Source organism: Carettochelys insculpta, chromosome 6, assembly GCF_033958435.1.
Source record: "Carettochelys insculpta isolate YL-2023 chromosome 6, ASM3395843v1, whole genome shotgun sequence".
Classification (NCBI taxonomy): Eukaryota; Metazoa; Chordata; order Testudines; family Carettochelyidae; genus Carettochelys; species Carettochelys insculpta.
Genome location: NC_134142.1, coordinates 31,706,338 through 31,729,289, shown reverse-complemented (window position 1 = coordinate 31,729,289; position 22,952 = coordinate 31,706,338). Strand labels below are relative to the sequence as shown.

Below are 22,952 nucleotides of genomic sequence, written 5' to 3'. Positions count from 1 at the left end.
TTACAATGAACATTGCAAATAAAGCAAGTAATGACCTATGGCCATGCAGCCTTCTTAGGAATGGTCTGTTAACATCATCCACAGCAAGGGGATGACTTTAACCTATATGACTTGACATTTATCTGGAGATTTCTGTATTAAGTTAGATGGAGTATACAGGGACCATGTCCCCATGCCGGACCAGGGATGGTCCAGGACCAGAGAGCTCCGGTCTAGGAGCCCTGCTATCTAGGAGCCTGGTGACAGGAGGGCTGGTGTCTGTGGGGCTGAGGTCAGCATCTAGCAGCCAGTCTGAGGTCAGAGCCAGTGTTCAAGGGGCTGGGGCTGGCATCCAGCAGCTCGGACAGAGCTGGTGTCCACACGGCCAAGGCTGGCATCCAACAGCCTGACCAGGGCAGGAGCCAGTGTCTGCGAGGTTGGGGCTGGTGTCTGGCAGCCTGATGGGGTGTGGGGGGGCAGGATCTGGGGCTGGCAGTAGTGGGTCAGATCCTAAGGGTGCCAGATCAGCGAGGTTCAGTTTGTACGTAAGTATAAATACTCACAATGCATAATCATCTGCTCTATGCCCCCTTTATCAAAGCTCTGCTAAATAAAAAAAGAGAGATGGGAGCTAGTATGTCACTCATTACTTGTCTGTTCTTACTTGTTTGTAAATATGCTTAGTAACAGAGAATTCCATCGTGTAACTGTCAGTGTCATCCCAGTAATCTTTCGTCTTCAGTTTAAATAGGGATGGATTTCCAACTACTAGCTTAATTAGTGGCATGTGGAAGATTGCATAGGCTGTGAAATCAAGAATAGAAACAAAGATCATAATTACTTGGAGCAATGTGCTACTTGGTATAGGAAAAACTCAAGCAAGGAACAATTAAGCCCAAGTTTGAACTAAGAGTTGCAGCCTAATTCGCTATTCAAAGGGAACAGATTTGTGTCTGTGTATTGAGGGAACAGAGAAGAGTTTTCTCCTACTTCCATCTCTTTATGGTCTCCTCTTCCACATTAGTAGTAACTTAGTTTAGCTGAAAAGTTTAGTTGACCTGCTCCTGTAATATATCCTCATGCAGATGAGTGCAGATTTTTGAAGGGAGTTATATCTGAGAATTTCATAAGAACATAGGAACATAAGAATGGCCACACTGGGTCTGACCAAAGGTCCACCCAGACCAGTATCCAGTCTGCTGACAGTGGCCACTGCCATGTGCCCCAGAGGGAGTGGACTGAACAGGTAATGATCAAGTAACAGACCCTCTTCTGCCATCCATCTCCAGCTTCTGACAAAATGGTCCCTTGTTTCCTGTCTGGCCTGCCTGCATTTCACTTCAGTCTGTGCTGCTGTTAAAATCACATCCATCCCTCAGCACTTGATCATGTCCCTCAGACTTCCCCTCATAATCTAGCTTCTCACTCTCATGCTCAGTGCTCTGCACAATTCTATGCTGACCTGTATCTCAGCTTTCATCTCTCACTACTGTTACCCTCAGCAATGCAGCTTTTGGTATGCTTCCCCCCCTGGCCTTTACACCTTTTCCTCTACCACCATTTATGCTTGGAATATCATGCTGCTTGTTATTTTCCAAACGATCATTCTTCATTCCATTTCTTTGTTAAAAAAGAATTCTGCTATAAATCCATCAAAGTAAGTATAAGAGAGAGAGAGAGAGAGAGAGAGAGAGTGTGTGTGTGTGTGTGTATTAAAAGGAAGCAGGCTCCATCATTCTGAAAATTTGACTGGTAATATTTTGTATTATAATATTACTTTCAAAATTGTCTAAGGAATTTAGGAGCATAAGTCTCATTAAGTTTCCATTAGGTCCTGTATTTATCTCTGGGTGCTTCAGAAGATCCCACTGGATGCATTTAAGCTGTTCTGTATCTGCAATTTAGTATGTACTGGTGAGGGTACATCTGGAGTATTGTGTCCAGCTCTGCTCCTCTCCTTACAGAAAAGATGTGGAGGGCAATGAAAATGATTAGGGGGTTGGAGCACACGACCTACAAGGAGAGGCTGAGGGTTTGGCCTTATTTAGTATGCAGAAGAGAAGAGTGGGGGCATATGGGGGGGGATTTCATAGAAGCCTTCAACTACCTGAAGGGGGTTTCCAAAAAGGATGGAGAGAAGCTGTTATCAATGGTAACAGACGACAGAACGAGGAGCAAGGTCTCAAGTTGCAGTGGAAGAGGTCTAGTGCGGCTATTAGGAAAAGCTTTTTCACTAGTAGGGTGGTGAAGCACTAGAATGGGTTACCTTGGGAGATGGTGGAATCTCAAATCCTAGAGATGTTTATATCCGAGTTTGACAAAGTCCTGGCTGGGAAGATTTAGTTGGGATTTAGTTACACCTGCTTTGGGCAGAGGTTTAGAAATGATGAAATTCTATGGGCTCTTCCAATCCTAAAATTCTCTGATTTATGTAAAATCCTCACCTAGGTACCATGCTCATCTTTGTTTTGCACATCATCAACCATACTACCAGCCACAGGTTTAAAATTTTCAGTTTGGGATAAAACTGCAGCTATGGAGTCAACTTCTGCTATCAAATACATCCACACAACTCCATTCATTTACATTAGCAGTTATAGGAGAGATCTATTCCAGGGATTCTGATCATTACATTTGTACTGGCTTGATCCTGCAAACATTTACACATGTGAATAACTGTGTTTATGTGAGGATGCCCACTGATGTCAAGGAGACTTCACATGTCTCAAGCTACTTCAAGAGCATACGTGTTCTAAAGTACTGACACCAATGGTTAATTTATTTGGTTCCTTCTGGGAATCACAAGGTTATCAGTCACTGTGGATAGACTATACCCAGCTCTCTTGGGTCAAGCAGGTGAGTGCAATGCAGCCAGTTAAAGGAGGCTGAGTGACTCCTGCACCTATAAAGTAGGGGTGGAGAACCACCAGCCTGTGGTCTAGGTCCAGCCCAGGGCTTGTCTGGATTTGGTTCCTGAGGCTGGGGACTCCCCTCCCCAGCATCCAGCTCACAGCAGGGTGGGAGGGGTGAGCCCTGAGGCTCATGGGCCAGATTCACACAAGCCGGGCATGAATCCAGCCCACAGGCTCTGCCTGTTGGTAGGAGGAAGCGGCTCCAAGCTCCACGCAGTGCTACTGCTCTCCTCCCACTAGGCTAGGGGAACAGTAATGCAGTGCTGCCTGAAGAGGCTTCCCCTCACCTGCTCTGATTGCCTGGAATTGTGGCCAATAAGAACAGCAGAGGTCAGTGCCTGGGGGCAGCAGGGTGGGCTGCACCAGGTAAGCATCCCACACATTACCCAGACCCCACATCTCTATAACTGCTCTTGTACCCTCTCTGACCAAGAGCCCCCATCCTGCTCCTGTGACCCCTCCTATCCATTTCTGCCACCCTGTATCTTGCCTCCCACTCAGACTTCCCCACCTCAGCCTGCTCCTGCACCCTCCCTCCCATTCACACGCCACAACTTTGCTCCCTCCCAGTCCCCTCCTTCACGCTAATTCCCAAGCCCCTCTGAGCCCCCAGAACAGTTAATTGGTCCTGGGGGAAGCCCTGAACCTCGGTCCTCCCTTTATCACCCCCCACCCATGGGGCTGGAGTGTGAGGGGAGTGAGGTGTCTCAGTCAGGAGCCACAGCAATGAGGGTGGGGTTTGGTTTTTTTCACTATTCACTTTTATGTGGCCCCCGACTGGTTTTTCTGTAGGCCAGTGGCCTCTGATCTAAAAAAGTTCCCCACACCTGCTATAAAGGGTGAGTAGGGGGCAAGAAGAGGAGGGATTGATTGACACAGGCTGTGCCTGGGGAGGGCGAGCCACCCTGGAAAACACACAGTGTGGGGCCCCTGAAACAAAGTGGCGTTGGTACTCAGGGAGACAGTCCTGAGGTTGCTTAGAAATGAGAACCTGCGAGGGGGCCCTGAGAGCACTGCAGTAGCAGCATGAAAAGAAGGACCAAGTTTAAATTGTTTTTCTGTTTATTTGCTGTCTTCTGTTAAATAAACCTCTTTGCAAGAAAAGGGGCATAGCAGAATATATTTTGGAGGTGTGGAGAAATCTGGCTTGATGGTGGGTTTAATACATATGTGGTAAAAGTATCCATAATCATTGTGGCCCTGCCACTTCTTGCTTTCTCTCTTGTATTATTTTATCCCAGTGGCTTGATTTTGTCATACTTCTAGTGTCCAGAAGTCAGTTATCATCTGGTTCTTATATGTAAATGAAAAAAAAATGACACCACAGTTTAAAAGGAAAAAAATTCAGCTTCACCTTTGCATTCCATTTCATCAATCGTATTTCTCCAAGCAGCTCAAAAACTACTTACCTTTGCTGAGAACTGAGGGCAGGATCCAAAATTCACTAAAGTGAATGGAAATACTGCCATTGACTTGATGAAATTTGGATCATGACTTGAAGTTTTAAAATTAATACAGTTTTGAATTATGAGTGGAAAGAAAAAGCATCCATCAACATGTGGTAAAGATTACAATATCCTTACAATGACCATACTAAGATGCTTGATTTTGGGTGGGAGGAGATTGTGGAGGTAAGTGGAATATGATTCAAAAATGTCCTTTTTGTCCAAAAAGAAGCATTCACAATTTCAGCTGGTAATTCCAGCAAATGGCAGAGGCTTGAAAAATCAGACATTGCCTTCACTGGAGCTATTCCCAATTTACATCTAACAGAAATCAGTATCGTTGTATGGTGGGCATTATCATGTAAAATTCACCTAAACCAGCCTCATAGCCATTTTATAATTTCTATTCAGGTGACAAAGCTCAAGAAACAGAAACAATATTCAAAATCTCACCTGGATTAACAGGAGTTACTCTGAATCTAAAATTGTATGTTTGTGTAAGATCCAGATATTTAATGGCATTCAGTGGTTGATTATCAAGCTCTCGAATCCAGTATCTACAGGTGTCTACTATAATCTTCCATTTTCTTCCATTCTTAGTGCCAAAGTCATACAAAAACCACATGCCTGAGGTCAAAGTTTTGTTGAAAGGCACTCTCTCAGGCATGGTAGCGTCTGCCAAAGCACTCCTATTATCCAGAATTTCAACAATCAGGAAGCTGCTCAAGCCAGGAATCACGACAGTCTTCTCAATATCAGAAGATGTAAATGCCTTAGGACCTAAAATAGTAAAGTGGCTCCAACCACTATAATCTAAGTAAAGAATAGAGAATAATTAAACTTTCTGTTCAATAATTTTTAGTATGCAAATCTAGAGCCAGATTATGGCACCCTGATGCAAACAGAGCATTACCTTATTACTCCACTGGTATGACAACATGTAAATTAAAATATTACCAAGTATGAATCATGATGCCAGAATCCAGCTCATAATTTCAATGGATAATGCTCCTAAACAACAATTTTGGAATAAAACCACATATTGCATTTCAAACATTTGTGTTAGTTACTATTGCAATACATTTCTTAAAAATAGGCTCTGATCCCATGAAATGCCAAGTGCTTCTTCTGACCATGATATAAGGGCTACACCACCAGCTCTACTCCAACATGAGATTTTTATAACAACAAAACCCTTGGGTGGTTGCTTGAACCAGCTTTGAAGATGCTTTGTGCGCAGCAGCAGGAAGCAGCATCTGGCCTCAGGTTTGAAGAAGGGCATGTTTGGGTGGGTGAATATACAGCTTTCAGTTTTGATACAAATGACCATTTCTGGAATAAAGTGAAGAATGGCAATGCACCCTCTCTCAGTTTCAATCACTTATTACTTATTTGTATATACATTTCTTTAAATATATCATAGTCATTTTTCTTCCTGGAAAACTAAGTCCATTGAATGTCTTAAAACAATAGAACCAAAGCCAGATTCCACTAAAAGGTTACATATCTATATAAAAATGAGGGACGCTTTTTCAAGCTTATGTAACTCCAGAGTAGCACATCTGAACTGGTTGAAAATTTCCAGTGTCAGCCTAATGCTGAGATAAAAAACATGTGGAGTTACCAGTGCTTCTTTTTTCCCTAGAAAAAAGGGTGCCTGAACTTAAGTCTGATAATTCCTTATAGGGGTTAGGGTATTCAGTTTTAATGCCCTGATCCCTGTGCTGCTGTGGGACCAGCATTTTTTCTGGTGTTCTAACAGCAAAAAGGTGCCAGAATTCTCTTCCAGTGCATTCCATCAGAAAAAAAGCCCTGGGAGTTACAGAATAAAAGGAGGTTTTTATAGGGAGTGAAAACTGGGGTTTAGAATTCAATGATTTTTCAAACTATGTTAACAGTGGTTATAATATTGCTCCTTTGGATACCCAAAGAAAAATCAGGAAATATGCAAACAACATTCTCAGCACATTTGTGCTTCCAACAGTCTCTCTCTCCACTCTTCATATGTCACTTATCGCCTTAGATCTTCAGGGCTTCTATGTTTTCATATGTATCTATATACTATGCAGCACTATGGGGCATCTGGGCACTATGTAACATAAGTATTAAATATGAATATTTCTTAGTAATAACAGTAAAAGAGGAGAAAGTTGACTCCTATTTTGTTCAACTCCAATTCTGAGTTCACTGTTAATTAATGGGTGTATATATACTTTGGTTGTTCTTGAATGATTGCACGTATGCATTCCGCTTTTAGGTATTTAATAAAAGGAGTGCACCTTGAACCAGGTGAGAGTCCCAAGAGCATTCATCAGCCTCAGTGCCTAGGAGGAGGCATAAGAAGCAGGGGAGGTCATTGGCACTGAAGTCTGCCAGGCATGGGGATAAGAGTAGAGGGCAGGCTCAGTCCTGCTTTGGGACCGCAGAAGATGACATTGTTTCTTGCAGGTAGGTGCCCCCGCAGTCTGGTGCCAGAAGGAATGCCTTCCACAACTGTGCCACCACATCTTATTGACAGTACCTCAGTACCTGCCACATCAGAGGCATCTTTGGTTGCAACGGTTTCCTGACCCTGTTGAAGCCAATACTGCCAGCAGTATAAGACCTAATTGTGATTGGTGCTTGTGGACAGAGGAGAATCAGCAGGATCATTACAGAGCTCAGCACTGTGAAAGCCTTGTGTGTCCCTGAGAGCTTTTTCTTTTGTGCTGTGAAAGAGAAAACCTGACTGGAATTTAGCCAATACTGAATAGCTCTCACAAGGGGAAAGGAAAGCTTGGTGGTTTTCACTTTGGCCTGCTGAACCTTTGGTTGTGAGTTCAATCCTTGAGGAGGCCAGTTAGGGCCCTGGGGCAAATAGGTTTAAAAAAAATGTCAGGGAGGGTGCTTGGTCCTGCCAAGAGGGCAGGGGATTGGACTTGATAACCTCCCCAGGCCCCTTCTAGTTCTGAGATGTGCAACTGACCACCTTGTTGGTGCCCAGGTCTTGCAAAGCAAAGGGAAAAACTCAAAGAATTTCAGATATCTAGCTATGAAGAAATAGGAAAGAAATTCAGGTTTGTGCTTTTAGAAGACTAGCCCCACTGAAACGTGAATTCTTTTATTTGCACTTTTAAAATGGTGTATACTCAGACAATTAAATGGGGATTTATACTTTTGTAAAAGGTCATACAAAAGATTATTTTTCGAAAAAGGTCCTCATTACTGTACTAATCAACAGTATCTGTAACTTACCTTGAGCAAGAAGTTCAAGTTTAACTGAGGTGGTGTTTGGCATCTTCAAAATACGTAATGAACTATCAACAACAGTGGCTTCATTTTCATATTCATAAGGAAACTTCTCCAGAATGTCTACGGTGACAGAAGATAAATATTGTGGAGGATATTCATGATGGAAAATATCAACTATTGTACCTGATCCACTTGGCCTGCATGGGTAGGAAGCACATATTACATTAGACAATTCATTAATCAAAGAATTTATACACACTGAAGTTCATATCTATTCACAACAGTACTTATGCATATATGTAAATACATTGGAATTCAACTGGATTTTAGCATAAAGTTGAGCATAAGTTTATCCACCTGAATGGACATACTTTCATGAACTGGAATATTAGAGTAGAAATTTCTATTCGAGTAGAAATTACTTATGTCACCAACACAAAGCCAGAACAATCGGACTGTGTATAATGTTGGGTAACTGTTGTGGAGATAGAATTTGCTTCCTAACCTGCAGGCAGGCTGCAAAACTTCACTGCAGCCTGGATTTAGCACAGAGGCTTTCTTACAGTGGCAGCTGTTTTCAGTCACTGTGTTTTTTTAAACACACATGGTGTTAAAAATACTGACAGAGACAGAGAAACATCCATACTGGATTTTCAAGTGGTGCCTGCACCAGGTCAGCTGACCAGGTCTTAGAAAGGGTAGGAGTTTTTTTGTTAAAATTCTGTAACGTGGACAAAGCTTTAATTAAATTCTAGGTGCGTCAGAGAGCTGCAACAAAAAAATTAATCCAGGTGCAAAGGGAAAGAAGAGTGAAAGAGGCTATGCTGATAATTTCAACGTTATTTCTGAAGACAGGTGACCTGGCAAGTGTAGAGTGGGAAACGTGATTTGCTGCAGAGCTCAAAGTGTATTTAAAACAACCGCTGATTGACACAGTTGGTTAGATCACTGGTTTTCAACCAGTGTGCCACGGCACAATGGTGTGTCATGAGAACTGTCCACTTGCGCTGTGAATTTTCATCAATTTTCCTTCACTGTGGCTCTTTGCAGAGTGGGAGGTGTTGGGGCATTGATGACCCTGCAGTAACTGGGGCCCAAGCAGCAAGGGTGCCTGAGTCCCAGCTGGTATGTGGTTTGTCAATTCACCACCCATCCAGTGGCTCTTTGCAGAGCCACTGAGAGGGGAAATGCCAACCCTGCAGGACCCTGTTCACACTGGGAAGCAGCTGATATGCTGCTTTCCAGCCTGAACAGGCTGGCAGGGAGCCTGCTCCCACTCCATGCTTTTTCAAGGGGGAAGCAGGGAGGGTGGGAGCCTGTTGGAGCTGGGACATGGTTTAACTACTGCTTCCAGGCTCCAGTGGGCTGCTGGGGAGAGGAACTTGCTTTCTGGAGCCACTTCCCCCACCCACGAGTAATCGAGTAACCACTAAAATTTTCAGGGGTTACTCATTTATTCAACATCCTCAGCATGGCGTCAAGCAGATTTTGAAAATGTGTCTGTGCTCCCTGTCGAAGACAGTGTATTCTGTGATGGATTTGAAACATTAATGCATTTGATCCTTGTTTAGCTTCTTGTATGCATTACTATGTTGCAAACCTCTCCAGTAAGACCGTACCCATAGTAAATGTGATGTTTATAAGCAATTGATTCAGCTGAAAAAAGTGGGTGTGCCATGGAATTTTTTGTCTCATTGAAGTATGCTGTATTGCTGAAAAGATGGGGAACCACTGAGTTAGATTCTTTACCTATTCAGTCCTTTGCCCATCTGCTGAGACAAGAACAGAGTTGTAGTGCTGGTGATTTATGTTAGCTTCCTGTTCACTAGGTTTGTCATGATATACTTCACACAGCAATCAGAATGTAAGATTTAAATCATTAGACAAAGAACCCCTCTCCAATTATATTGAATGCTCTAGTAGACATTTATATTCAACACAAAGTCAACACCCAATAAGGTTATGTCTGTCTGCTGCTGTGCAAAGGAGGCACTAACCTGGAGAAACAGAATGGATGTAAATGGCAGAGCAGTACTAGGAAATTTTCATAAGTATTTCATTCATTTAGAAAAATGGAAAACTGAAGATAACCAGAAGCAATATAGGAACTAGATCAAAATGAAGCTTTATATGCAATCGGCTTTCTATACCACATTTACCAAAAAACCCCTTCTCACCAGTCCAGTGCCGATTCAACACGTTAGTGCTCACAAGAAGGAAGTAAATAAAAAAGCTGCAATAAATCCAAGCTCCATTAACACACACACACACACACACACACACACACACACACGTAAGGGCTAGATACTACAGTCATAAATCATATAAAACTCTCACTAAAGTCTTACTGGACTCAATGGTCTCCAAGTAAACACCATTTATGACTCTCCATCACTGCCATTTTACCTACACTGTTTGCTCAAACGGACAATTTGAGGGTAAGTGGGTCAAATTTCCAATGTTTACCAATAGCCATCTGGCAAAGAAAGGCTTTCTGAAGGCCAATGTGCATCTATTGGACTTCAGTGCAAGCTTTGCTTGCAGCACAAAAAGACTGGACTCATCCTTTGCAGAATGGAAAAATAATTATTGACAGAAAAATCTATATTCAGCTAAAAACTACCCTTGGTTATACCCAGACAACTCTATTGAACCCAAATGGCTTTGCAAAGTATGATTGACAGCAATGTTTCCAAGTTGCTAAATATTTTAACAACATACAGACTATGAAAAAAGTCATTTGGCAGTTCCCTTTTAAATGATTAAAGCATACAAACACTGAATACTCTTTTCTAGTAATAATATATCATGAGCACATCTATTTACCAATATTTTAATACTTTGCCTTTGTGCAGATCATAAAATTTTGTTTTATGATTATTTCTTGATTTTCCAGTCAATGGGACGTGTTCATAAAACACCATTTGCTCTTCAGTGATATATTGTGGAGACAATGGGCCATCAAAACCTATGTCATCCTTCTAAAATGAAGGAAAAATGGAGGTGGTTAATTTTTCTTGTTATTCTTCTTAGCTTAAACAATATAAAACTGAATGAAAAATGAAAACGGATCAAAGACAAATAGGTGAAACAACAGTATTGCAAATAATCTGCTCCGCATACAATGTTACAAATGTTTTCTAACACCTACAGGACTCTTTAAATATGGAGACCACCATTAACAATAATTAAGCTTAACAGAGTGGTATTTCTAGTACAGCAGTTATTTCCTTTGCTAAGTAAAAGGGCAACTGCAGCATCTGAGATTTGTAACTGTTGGCAAATGTTTTAAGTGGCAACAAAGGTATTTCTTTTGAGTTCACTGATTTTTTTTTTTACTAGTAAGGAAAAAAACCAGAAGGCCTTTATTAATGCAACATTACTCATTGCCATTTGTGTTAACAGGCATTAGGACAACTTCTTAGTTCATCATTATCATCCTCTATGAGACAGGGTCAAATTTTCTGAAGTATTTGTAATTGAAAATGTTTAGGTTGCAGTGCCACTCAGACCCATAGACTGATTGATCAGATTTCACCTATGAGTGTGTGAACTCCATTCCATCTTCCTCTGCTTATTTCTGCATCTTGCCTCTCTCTTTATTACTGTGAAAGGACATTTGTTTTCCTCTTAGTTCTTAACCTGTCTCTTCTTCTGGCATTATTCCATACATTATTCTGTCTTGCCATAGGTATGGGAATTGCTCTGCTCACTTAATTAAAATGTTACCTTGTGAATGCAAAGTCTGCACAGCATTGAGAAATATGATATCATATAGAAATAAATTAAAATTTACCAGCACTCAGTATACATACGGCCCTACCAAATTCCTGTTCCATTTTGGTCAGTTTCACAGCAACAGGATTCTTAAAATGATAACTTTCATGATTTCACCTTTCACTGTTGTAATTGTAAGGATCTTGACCCACAAAGGGTTGGGGCGTAGGGTGTGTCTCAAGCAACAGTTCCCTCTAATCTTTTTCATCCATGGTCAGAATAAATGTTTATATGCATGAGGCAAGTGGGAAAGTGCACCACCAGTAGAAACATAAAACCTAGCTGTGGGCTCTCTGCTAATCAGCTGGGCAGCCTTTGAATCTCTCCTGAGTTGCTGCACAAGAGCACGGCTTACAGGGAACACTGGTTTCAAGGATATTGTGTGTTTGTGGTGGTGGCAGGGGGAGGGTTTCAGTATTGCTACATTTATGTTTGTGCTGCTGTTTCAGCTGGGCCACCGGGAATCAATGAACAGATGTTGTACCCCTTACCTCTGTGTGTGCCCATCACCATCATGTGAAACTGGGGCCAGTATGTAAGGCTGGTAGCCTGGACCCCAGGCCTGGTGGCTGAGTGGGACCCTGGGCCCAGTGGTTGGGTCAGCAGCTGAGCAGCATTCAGGGCTGGTGGGGATGGCAGCCAAACAGGACCTGTGGCCAGTGGCTGAGCCCCTGTGAGTGGGGACAGCAGCCAAGTGGGACCCAAGGCTAGAAGCAGAGACAACAGGCTGCAACAGCAGAGTTGTTGGCCAGAACCTTGGGTGGCAGGGGCACAGAAACCTGGGTAGCAGGGGCATGTGCCTGAGATGCCCAAAACCTGGTGGTGCTGCAGCAACCCCACACCCCTGCTTTCTGTGCCTATGGAAATGACTGCTGGTTGAAGCTCTGAAGGCAGAGCCACAACCAGCAGCAGTGCAAAAGTAAGGGTGGCAACATCATACCATGTGACCTTCAGTTTTGTGCTGCTACTTGCAGAGCTGGGCTTTCAGTCATCAGCTGCCACTAACCAGCCACCCAGCTCTGAAGGCCATGCAGAAGTAAGGGTAGAAATACTGTGTCTACCCCTAAAATAACCCTGCATCCCCTACAGACCCCTTTTTGGCTCAGGACCCCTAATTTGAGAACAAGCCAGCCAATGAGGGAGCAAAGGAGGCAGTTTCATTTCAAAACGCAGCATTTCAAAGGGGCTTAGAGCTCTGGCCATAACTGCTGCTTGGCAGCAGTAGCGGCCAGAGCTCCAAGCTCCTTTAAAATCACAGCAGTGCTACTCTGGCTGTGTGTAGATGTGGGGTAGGGGTGCGGGGGGGTCAGTCAGCACTACAGTATGGGCTGACCTGGGGACTGACTGAACTTAGCCACTCCCCTTCTGGGGTGCCTTGCCCTAGTGCCCATGGCAGCTGTCAGCACTACTGTTTCAGAAATGCTGGTCTGCATGAAATCTGTACAGTACAAGGTAAATGCACACAAAAGACTATTTCACAAGGCAAGACCAAATCACCTGTGACACCTTTTTCATGCCAATTAACTTGGTAGGGCCCTAACTATGTATGTGAATAGCACTGAGTGATTCAGCTGTCTTCCATGTAAGCAGAAATCCACTTGTGTGTCAATGGCACAGTCAAAGCTCTCTGCCCCATTCAACTACAGCATTGCACTATTGGCTTGTGGGGAAAGGCCTGTGCAAACCTGTGCTGAACCCAAATGGGATGGCAGGACAATGTTGCTTGAGGTGAAACGGAGAGATGGACTACTGGAGCCACACTTAACTGCACTCAGCATAAAAGTGAAGAACGGTCTGTAACTTATTACAGGTCATGGACTAGAAATATGCAAACGGGGGGCAGTATAGCCGCCTTGCAGGTAATACAAAGGCTGAGGTTGGATTCCACCCACCTCCTGGTACAAAACCGAGTTTCCTTGAACTTTGGGCCTGGAGAGAGAGATGATGTTTTAAAAGTATTCCACAACAGTCTGATAATTTTGTTATGCAACTAACCTGTATTAGGGTGAGAACATCAAGCAGACTTATTTCCAGACTATCAGAGAATGATTCATTCAAAGAAATTATGTTTAAAGACCCCAAGTGGTCATAGTACAAATTGAAAACTTGGTATGCTGATGTTGTAAGCCTGGTATATCTTTCTAAACCTACAGAGAAAGACCACAGGACAATACATTGAAAATAGGTCATGTGCACAAATGAAACTTGGTAACATAGTGAGTTTACATTTACTGTAATAGGGTACTGATGGCTTATCAGGGAGCTGTGATGACTCAGGATGAGGCCTCTTTTTAAAAGAAATCTCTGAATAAATAAGCTTATAGTAAGTTAAAAAATTAAAACCTGTTTAGAACAAATTCACAAACAAATGTAACCGAATGGTTCTCTCCTAAGACATACTACAGTTTGAACCTCTCTCATCGGGCACTGTCTGGTCCAGTGACATCCATAGTCCAGCATGATTTTAGTTAGCCAGATATCTACTTATAATGGGTGTGGCCAAGTCTTCCATGACCCTATAAAGTTAGTTTCCAGCCATAAGTCCTGACTGTCAGTCTTGGCTGCTGTTATTTAGCTCCAATTTATCCTTAAATGTCTTCTAAGAGCCCAGTAAGCAGTGGAAGTAGGTAGGTAGAAAATATTGACCTGCGGTTCAGTAAATTCTCTGGTTTGGCACCAGTCAGATCCTGAGCATGCCAGACTAGAGAGGTTCAACCTGTATTTAAGGTCCCAGTCCTGCTCCGAGCACTGTAGTTGGCCTTTGTGTTTTTTATCAAAAAAGAGGCTTCACGTGGGTTGAGGGGTCCATGCTTACAAGCACACTGAAGTCTCAAAAGCTCAAGGCTCAGCCCTGCAATCTGTGAAGTCAATGACAAAACTTGCACTGACTTAAGTTATAATGAGTGGGTCACATAATTATAGATGCTCAGCCCAATGACATTATTTGATTTGCAGTTTAGATGTGTATGTTATTGCTTACTACCACAATACAAAGAGTTTTTCCAGCCTAATGACAGTACATTCAGAAGTTAACAGAAGGTATACTGAATGCATTATTTTTTTATCAGTTTAACAGACTTCTTATAACCCTTCAGCAAATGTACTATAAAATAATGGTAATAAAGAACTGTCTGTAATTGTTTTTAATGGAGCGTGGTTAGCAAAGCAGCTGTCCTGGGTCAATTCCTGATCATTGCAGAACTCTGAATTCCTCACCTGCCTTAGTAAAGAGGATGGTTTTCTTGTTTGTCACAAACACAATTGATTGACTATAAACACACATATTTGTTTTTATAATTATTTCATTCTCCAGACTGATTAACAACATAAAACTGTTGCCTCCATCATCAGAAAACCAGACCTATGGAAAAGAAACAATTGTGACCATGGAACTTTTGTCTGCTTTCACAATTTGCTCACTGAGTATTATATAGACATAATCTTTTTCAAACTGATATTTGCTGGAAATAAACACCCCGGCCTCACAGTTTTAAAAATGTAATACATTTTATTGCCTACGTACATAAGTGTTACAAAAACACCAAACTATCCCAAAGTCTACAACTTAATGTTTTTTTCCAGAATATAACCCCTAGCCGGCAATACAAGTTCTCCCTGTAACTAAAATTTGTTCTTAAAAAACTACAACTCACTTCTTGAGTATTCACCACCACCACACTCAAAGTAAAGGCCTATCTATACTTAAGCTCAGAAGTACCTCACTCCATAAAGTTACACTTGATTTAAATGAGACCATTCACAGACTCTGTTTAGTGGGAGCAATGGCTGCAGAATCAGGCCCAGAGAAAATTAGCTCTTCCCACAGTTTGAAAACGCAACGGTTTCTCATTTTGATCTTGGTTCTCATAGAGTTGAGAGGAGTTTTATAAAATATTTTCCAATGATAATAGAGCAGTACCTTTCATTCAAAAAAAAAAAATCATTAACATCTTAGTTCACTTCCGTAAGTATTCCCTAGATACACACCTGGCTTCCATAAACATAGAGAAAGTGACTTCCTGGGTGAAAAAACATTCCAAAAGGCACAAAGTTAGGGTCTGAAAACCAGAATATGGGAAATTTTGTTTGCTTGCTCAATTTGTGGTCTGTTATCTTGTACACTGAGACCATTGCTTTATTCTAAAGAGAATAAAAAACTCATTATTAACTATAGACAGAGTCACTCGTAGAGTTATTAGATTACCTGAATACAAAATATCATTAAAGAAACAATCACAGCACATTTAAGTTGTGAATTTATGTCTGGCAGGTGACAGTAACACACGGAATGCAGAAAGAGAAACCTGCATATTATCGTGTAACCAGGAATTTTGGAGGCATTTAGAAAAGATTAAACTTAAGTTCTGAATAGGGAGAAAAAGGGTTGTGAATAAAATAGTGGACTAGGAGCCAGGAGAACTGTCTGAATTCCAACTGTGCTATTAGACATCCCAGGAACTGCAATTAAATGTTTGATTTTCCTCCTCCAAACACAGTTGCTTATGAAAAGCCATTTGCATGGATAACCTTTTTAGTTCAGGAAGCACCTGTTTTACATTCAGAAGTAAAGGCAAAATATATCAATACTATTTTTCACTTCTGTAGAACATTCCATTCAAAGATTTCAAAAAGTGCCTGCAAACACAAAGGTGAAGTTCAACCGTGTGCAGAAGTCCAACACCAAGCCAATGCACCATTTCTATCCAACACAAGCCTTGCTCTGGACTTCTTTTATTATCCTGATTTTACAGATGGGAAACTAATGCACAGGAAGCTAAATGACTTGCCTAAAAAGAAAACCAGTGAATGAGATAAGGATAGAACTCAGATCTCCTAAGTTTCAGTTTCCCTCCTCTTATTCTCACTGATACTGTTTGACATCTTTTCTCCATAAACTAATGTCATGGACAGAACAATAGAATAGCATGGAAGGATGGGCAATTTAAAGCATAAATTAAAGTTCAGATGTTCCAAGTGGCAGAAATTATGGAGGTGATTCCATACTGTACCTGAACAGTTATAAGACCTACTCCAGTGTTCTGCTGATAGTCAATAAGAAATGACACTACTCGTCTAGAGAGTGTTGTTACACCAGGAAATCTACGGGGCAAGCAACTGTACCATTCTGTATATGGATCATGGCTATAGAAACAGGTAGATACCTAAAAGGAAGGAAACATGTAGTTAGAAAATCCACATGGTTAAAGTTTCAATGGGTTTGTATGTAGTGTATCATAAGCCTGGTTTTTGACCAGAATGGAGGACCACGTGCTCAGCTAATGTAAACTGGCTGTGCTCCACTGACATCAATGTCGATGTATCCAAGACTAATACACGGCATAAGTCTTCCCAGCAATCCCTCCAGCAAATTCAGTCTTACTCTGGTCTTGGATTTTTTCTTTTGTGAAGAAACCAACAACCACCTGGAACCAAGTCAGCCTCTGTGCTGGATTTATGATAGGGACAAATGGGGACTAGCCAGTAACCAGAAGTTAATGAGAATTTTCCTGGAGTTCTAAGGAAGAGGCTCAAGTAAACAATTGCAACTTTAAGCCCTGTAATCTGCAATTAGATCCATAAAGACAGCCCTTTGTGTCCACATGGAGCTTAACTACTTCAGTGGGATGCACAGTGGTGCTGGGGCTGCCAGTGTGTTCCAATGGAAGTCTAGACTACATAAATGGGAATAAGGTTGCATTTGTACCACAGTCACAATCGAGCAACCTGGTTGATTACGTAACCTTACCTGGCTTAATGTCTTATCTTTGTTGAATGAGAGGCTAATGTAATCCACTAGGGGGGAAAAAAATGGTATTAGCTACAAGTCAATATGTGTGTTTCTAAAGCATAGAAGTCAGCATGAAATAGCTGTAATACAGTTTTATAAAACAGCAAATATGGTTTCATCTTGCTAGGACAGATTTCCCAGCATTAGGGCCAGTTCTTCAGCATTGCTAAGTACCCAACATAATCAGCACTTTTAAAAATAAAGCCTTACATAAGGTCATATAGCATATCTCTATATCTACACAACTTTTTTGCACACACACTGTTCCGCATACAGAGGGAGAATCCTTGTCAGCTGATTTGGGTTTAAGTAGGTTAGAAAGAGAACTATCACCTCCAATATGTGACAAACCTCATCCAATAGTATAGAAACCCTTCCCTGGATTATCTGCAGATGTACCATAACCGCCTGATTCTCCATCCATCAAAGTTTAGTTAAGTTACATTATGTCCCCCTCCACTATTTGAAAGTACTTTTCAAAGTATGAGCGAAATACAGTAACATCTTTGGTTGAGGGAACTCCTAGAAGTAAGGTAAGGAGTTGGGCTTGCCACCCATGGATTAACAGGGAGTTTTTAAGTGGCAGTCGCTCATCTCAGGAAGATTCTTGAAAATTGATGAATATGAAAAATAGAGCAATAAAATCAAGAAATCAATATTTTTAGGTATGAAACAATTTTAGTCAATGATAATGAGAAAAGGATATAAATATAAAAGTGAAAAGTTCTCTTTTGCAAAGCTAGAATCTTCCCCGGCTAAGCTTCCCTTACACCAGGAAAAGCCATCCCATCCATAGGATGAGGTGGGGAAGTTGTCCCAGGCCCCTCACTTCTGAGGGCCCCACAGTGGCTGTGGCAGCCATCTTTTTGATGGGAGCGGGGAGGATTACCTGGGGCAGGTTGCAGCAGTGACAGCAGCAACAGGTCACTTCCCCTCAGCCCTCACTTCCACACTCGCTCTGCTGCACTGTGCTTTCCTGGCCCATTGAGCCCCACTTCTCTGTGGCAGCAGGAAGTGGCCTCCACTCCCCGCTGCTCACAGAGAAGTGGGATTCAGCAGGCTGGGAGGGCACAGCTGAGTGAATCAGAGCAGGCTGCTATTTATGCTGTGTAGTGAGGGTGATGGAGGCTATAACAGCTGGCTTTTAGTGCTTGTATGAGCTTCTACAGTTTGTGCTAAAAGCCAGCTGGTTCCCAGCTAAGGCTCTAGAGGACCCTCATTCTTTCTATCTGTAAGTGGTCTAACTACCACCACATGGGACAATGAACCACACCTTTAGGTGGGTGGGTTACACCTGCATGTCAGCTATCGGAATCTACACTATTACAAAAAGGGAGGCCTCCATCCGTCTGTCTGTCCATCCCACTATAGTCAGTGTGAACATTCCCTGCCTCACCAACTGCAGCCCCTCCGCTTTCCCTCTTCCTGCTACATCTCTGTGCTTCGTCCCCAGCCCCTTCCAGTCATCCCCCTCCGCCCGTCTCCTCGCACGTCTCACCGCAGTCAGTGTGGATATTCCCCAGCGTGGATATTCCCCCTACCTCTGTGCTACCTTGGCCTGTCCCCAGTCCCTCCCTGTCACCTGGCCCAGAGTCTGTCTTCTTGCATGTCCCACTGTAGTTCCTGGCTCCCACGACTGCAGCCCCTCCCCATTTCTCCTCTTCCCGCTACACCTCTCCTCACCCCCAGCTTGCCGACAGCCCGTATCCTCCCACAGCCTACTGTAGTCCGTGTGAACATTCCCCGGAGCCCCAGTGCCTGCAGCATGAGGGGGCCAGGGAAGACTGGTGCCTATGGCAGGAGAAGGGGCAGGGGTGATTGGTGCCTGAAATAGGAGAAGTGGGGCCAGGGAGGGTCACGCAGGGAGTAGGGGGTGCAGGGAAGGCCAGACAGAGAGGCAGGTGGGGGCATCCTATTGAGCAGTGTTGGTGGGAACACGGTGGGAGGGGAGTGCATACCCCCTAGAACTCCCACCAGTCTCCTGTAAGGTGTCCGGTGTTCAGCAGCCAGAGAAGCGCTGTTCCCTGCTTCACCACAGGCTCCTTCCAGAGCAGATTAGCTGCCCAGGCACCATGTTTCATCCAGACTCACCCCTCCCACCAGCTGGGAATAGGGACCTCAAGTTCTGGCTGCAGTGGGCCACTAGCAGAGCAGGAGGCTGGAGGTGGCCGGTTCACAGCCAGGGCGGGGTCCAGCAAGCATGCAGACACTCAGAGCTGGCATAAAACTTGGCTGTGCACAATCTCATCTTCCACCATTCTCAGCCTGTGCCCATGGAGCAGCTGCAGGTATGTCTCACCTGCCCCTACGCTCAGTGCCAGCTACCCCCGCTTCCAGAGAGATCCCCCTGCTGCCAGCACGCTGTGGGGACCTGACTGGCAGCCTTATCAAGCCAGGATCTTGCTGGTCACTGATGCAGGGCCTCCTGGCACTGCCTCACACAGGCAGTCACCCCTGCCCCAGACACCAGTCCCCCCTGGCCCCACTCCTGTTGCAGGCAAAGGTTGCCCCTGCCCCTTTGATGCAAAGGGGTGGGCCCTGCTAGCATATATAAAAACCTGTGACTGACCTTTCTTATTCCCTCAATAAGGTACTTTCTACATATCTGGTAAATGGCAAAAAATGTGCTGCATTTTGTTGAGAAACTGTAAAAATAATTTGCTTGGGTAGAGGGATTTGGCTGGAAGGGGACAAGTATGCAGTGAGCAGAGAAAAGGGTGCTCGGAAAAGGGGAGGGAAGAGATGAGAGAGGCTGTGGGAAGGGGACAAGGCCTGGGAAGAGCAGAAGATGGGGCTTCTGCAAGTGAGCTACTGCTTCCCTAAGTGAAAGCTTCACCCATCCCCATGGAGGCAGGCCAAGGGGGACGTGATTCCTTTCTGCTGCCACCATCACCACCCTGCCCCAGGTAATCCCCAGCCTGGTTGATCTGGGCGGGGGAAAGGAGACAGGGTAGGGATAGAGAGGGGAACGGGCCAGGCCTGCTCCAAGGGGGAGTACCTCTTTGGCCCCCAGAAAAGGCAGGGTCTTGGGCAGAAGGGGCAGGCTCCTGCAATGGTTTGAAGAGCCCAGGACTTGGCCTTCCACTGGGGTAGGAGCTGCAGTAGCCAAATCACTGCCCCCACCGCCAGGGCAGCTGCCTTGTTTTCCTCTCCTACCCTGCTTTTATTTGCCTTGTGTTTGTACACTTAAATATTCTGAAAAGAGAAAAAGGGGAATAAGCATTCCAACTATTAGGTACTAAACCGACCACAACTAACTATAAGCTAAAACAAAGATAAAGGGGATGACAGGTAAACAAGAAGCAGGCACACTCTAATCTCCATCTCTTGCTACAGTGGAAAAGGAATTAAGGGAATTTGTCTTCCCCATGCCACAACTTGGTCTGATGGGGCGTTGATTTATCATGTAATTGGAGATGTAATAAATTGATCTTGGAATGTTCTCCCGTTGATGCTGGTGCTCCACAGTGATGCGAAGCACAGTCAGCATTGCTGGGAGAGCAGCCCCCACGGACCATACCATGTGAAGACACCCCAGTAGCTATGTAAACATCAACTATGCAATTTGTGTAACTAAAGTAGATGGATGGCAAAGGTAAGCATAGACCAGGCCTGAGGACAGTTTGCCCGTACAGCCTTACGGAGCCTTGATAAAGGGCACAAGGATATGTGGGTACAATACATACTGCTACAGCTATTAAAAATTGCTGTCAGTGCAAATGTGCATGCACCTCTAAAGTGGAGCACCCAAAAGTACATCACTCAAAGAAGAACTGCAGCTCTTCTGCTGTTCCCCCCACCCCACGCCCCCCATTTTTCATGGGTGCATATGTTGTGGGAGAATGATAGGAGGATCAACCCCAAAATTAAAGATACTTTATAGTTAAGGCTGGAATTTTTCAGAAGATCCTAAGGGGGTTTTGTGCCCAAATTCCGGAAATTCAGAGGTATATCAGTGCCTACCTCCCTTAGGTCACCGTGAAAAACCCCTGGTTAACTGCTTACCCTGAACACAACTCAGTTCATAATTGTGCTTTACTGTTTCTTCCTTTTCTTTCTCCATGTTTCATAGATTGAAACATTTTCACATCTGAATTGCTCACCTTCATAGCTCTCTTTGTTAGCTAGACATTGAACATTATACCATATATTGGCGCTAAAATAATCATCCTATGAGAAACAGAGGGAAATGCACAATTAAAATAATTGAATCCCTTTGTGAAGCAATTTTTTAGTACCTGACTAATGTGTTAGTTTGTATTAAAGACTCCTGCCAATACATTGGAGTGTGAAGGATGGTTGGGATTGATCAATAATATAAATAGGAGTAATCACATTTTAACGGATAAAGAGGAGTTTGAGAATACAGCCACTTCATGAATCTCCAAGTCAGGACTCAGCAGAACTCAACACAAAACTATTGCAGATGTAATTTTTCAAATATGGCAAACCAAAACCTTGATAAGGTGTAATCAGTAAAAAAATCCCATGCAAATTCTACTCAGCATCTACACACAAGTTCAAATCTGAGAAAGTAAGTTTTGCATGCCTGAGTGCCTACAATTCCCTTTGCTGTTTCAATCAGTTGCAATATTATTCTTTATAGCCTCGCCTGACTTAAAATATTTTTGTGAACTGTTAAATAATTATGATGTTTTAAAGTATTTCAAGTATTTTGTGTTTTTTTAAAATATTCATTCACTGGTATGAAGTGATCTTATATTATGAACCTGGAAAAAGAAACAATGTTAAGAAAATTGATTTTCCAAAGGCTCTCACCCTTTCAAAGCCACAGAAGCTTGGTTTGGTGAACTAGGGAAAAAAAGAAAGAAAGAAAAAACTTAGTAATTTTAGTATGCGCATGAGGGATGAAATTAATGTCACATACACAGTCTTCATTTTGGCATTTATTGAATTTGAATGCTTGACTTTGCAATCTTAATATTATTCTTTTAGCATAGTTTTTAATAAAATAATCAATAGGGGATGGCTATATACAAACTATAACATTAAGCAAGTATACCCCTAAATATCGCTGCTTATGGTACTAGCCAGTGATGCAGTACCGACACTGTAAAAGGATTAATATACATACCGAAAATATATTTTAAGTCTTTAATAAGAAAACTTTGACAAATGTCTTTTCAGCAAAACAAAGCATGCCTACTCACCTATCTTTATCTCTGATGTAAATTAAGCTTGGTGAGGCAAACACATTGTCAACTATAGCTGCGTCTACACGTGCACGCTACTTCGAAGTAGCGGCACCAACTTCGAAATAGCGCCCGTCGCGTCTACACACGTCGGGCGCTATTTCGAAGTTAACTTCGACGTTAGGCGGCGAGACGTCGAAGTCGCTAACCTCATGAGGAGATAGGAATAGCGCCCTACTTCGACGTTCAACCTCGAAGTAGGGACCGTGTAGACGATCCGCGTCCCGCAACGTCGAAATTGCTGGGTCCTCCATGGCGGCCATCAGCTGGGGGGTTGAGAGATGCTCTCTCTCCAGCCCCTGCGGGGCTCTATGGTCACCGTGGGCAGCAGCCCTTAGCCCAGGGCTTCTGGCTGCTTCTGCGGCAGCTGGGGATCTATGCTGCAGGCACAGGGTCTGCAACCAGTTGTCAGCTCTGTGTATCTTGTGTTGTTTAGTGCAACTGTGTCTGGGAGGGGCCCTTTAAGGGAGCGGCTTGCTGTTGAGTCCGCCCTGTGACCCTGTCTGCAGCTGTGCCTGGCATCCCTATTTCGATGTGTGCTACTTTGACGTGTAGACGTTCCCTTGCTGCGCCTATTTCGATGTTGGGCTGAACAACGTCGAAGTTG

At 43.3% G+C, this 22,952-nt stretch overlaps 1 protein-coding gene across 1 annotated transcript in view; it reads right to left on the bottom strand.

Moving 5' to 3' along the window:
- Window positions 1–22,952, bottom strand: part of CATSPERB (catsper channel auxiliary subunit beta) — a 59,448-nt gene that overhangs the window by 19,876 nt on the left and 16,620 nt on the right. The window contains exons 9-19 of the mRNA XM_074997481.1: window positions 21,912–21,944; window positions 21,236–21,302; window positions 17,091–17,137; window positions 16,354–16,506; window positions 15,332–15,484; window positions 14,561–14,705; window positions 13,340–13,491; window positions 10,394–10,548; window positions 7,571–7,764; window positions 4,790–5,149; window positions 644–783 (exon numbers count right to left, since the gene is read on the bottom strand). Of these exons, the coding sequence (XP_074853582.1) occupies window positions 644–783; window positions 4,790–5,149; window positions 7,571–7,764; window positions 10,394–10,548; window positions 13,340–13,491; window positions 14,561–14,705; window positions 15,332–15,484; window positions 16,354–16,506; window positions 17,091–17,137; window positions 21,236–21,302; window positions 21,912–21,944 (1,599 nt within the window). The remainder of the gene's footprint in view (window positions 1–643; window positions 784–4,789; window positions 5,150–7,570; window positions 7,765–10,393; window positions 10,549–13,339; window positions 13,492–14,560; window positions 14,706–15,331; window positions 15,485–16,353; window positions 16,507–17,090; window positions 17,138–21,235; window positions 21,303–21,911; window positions 21,945–22,952) is intronic.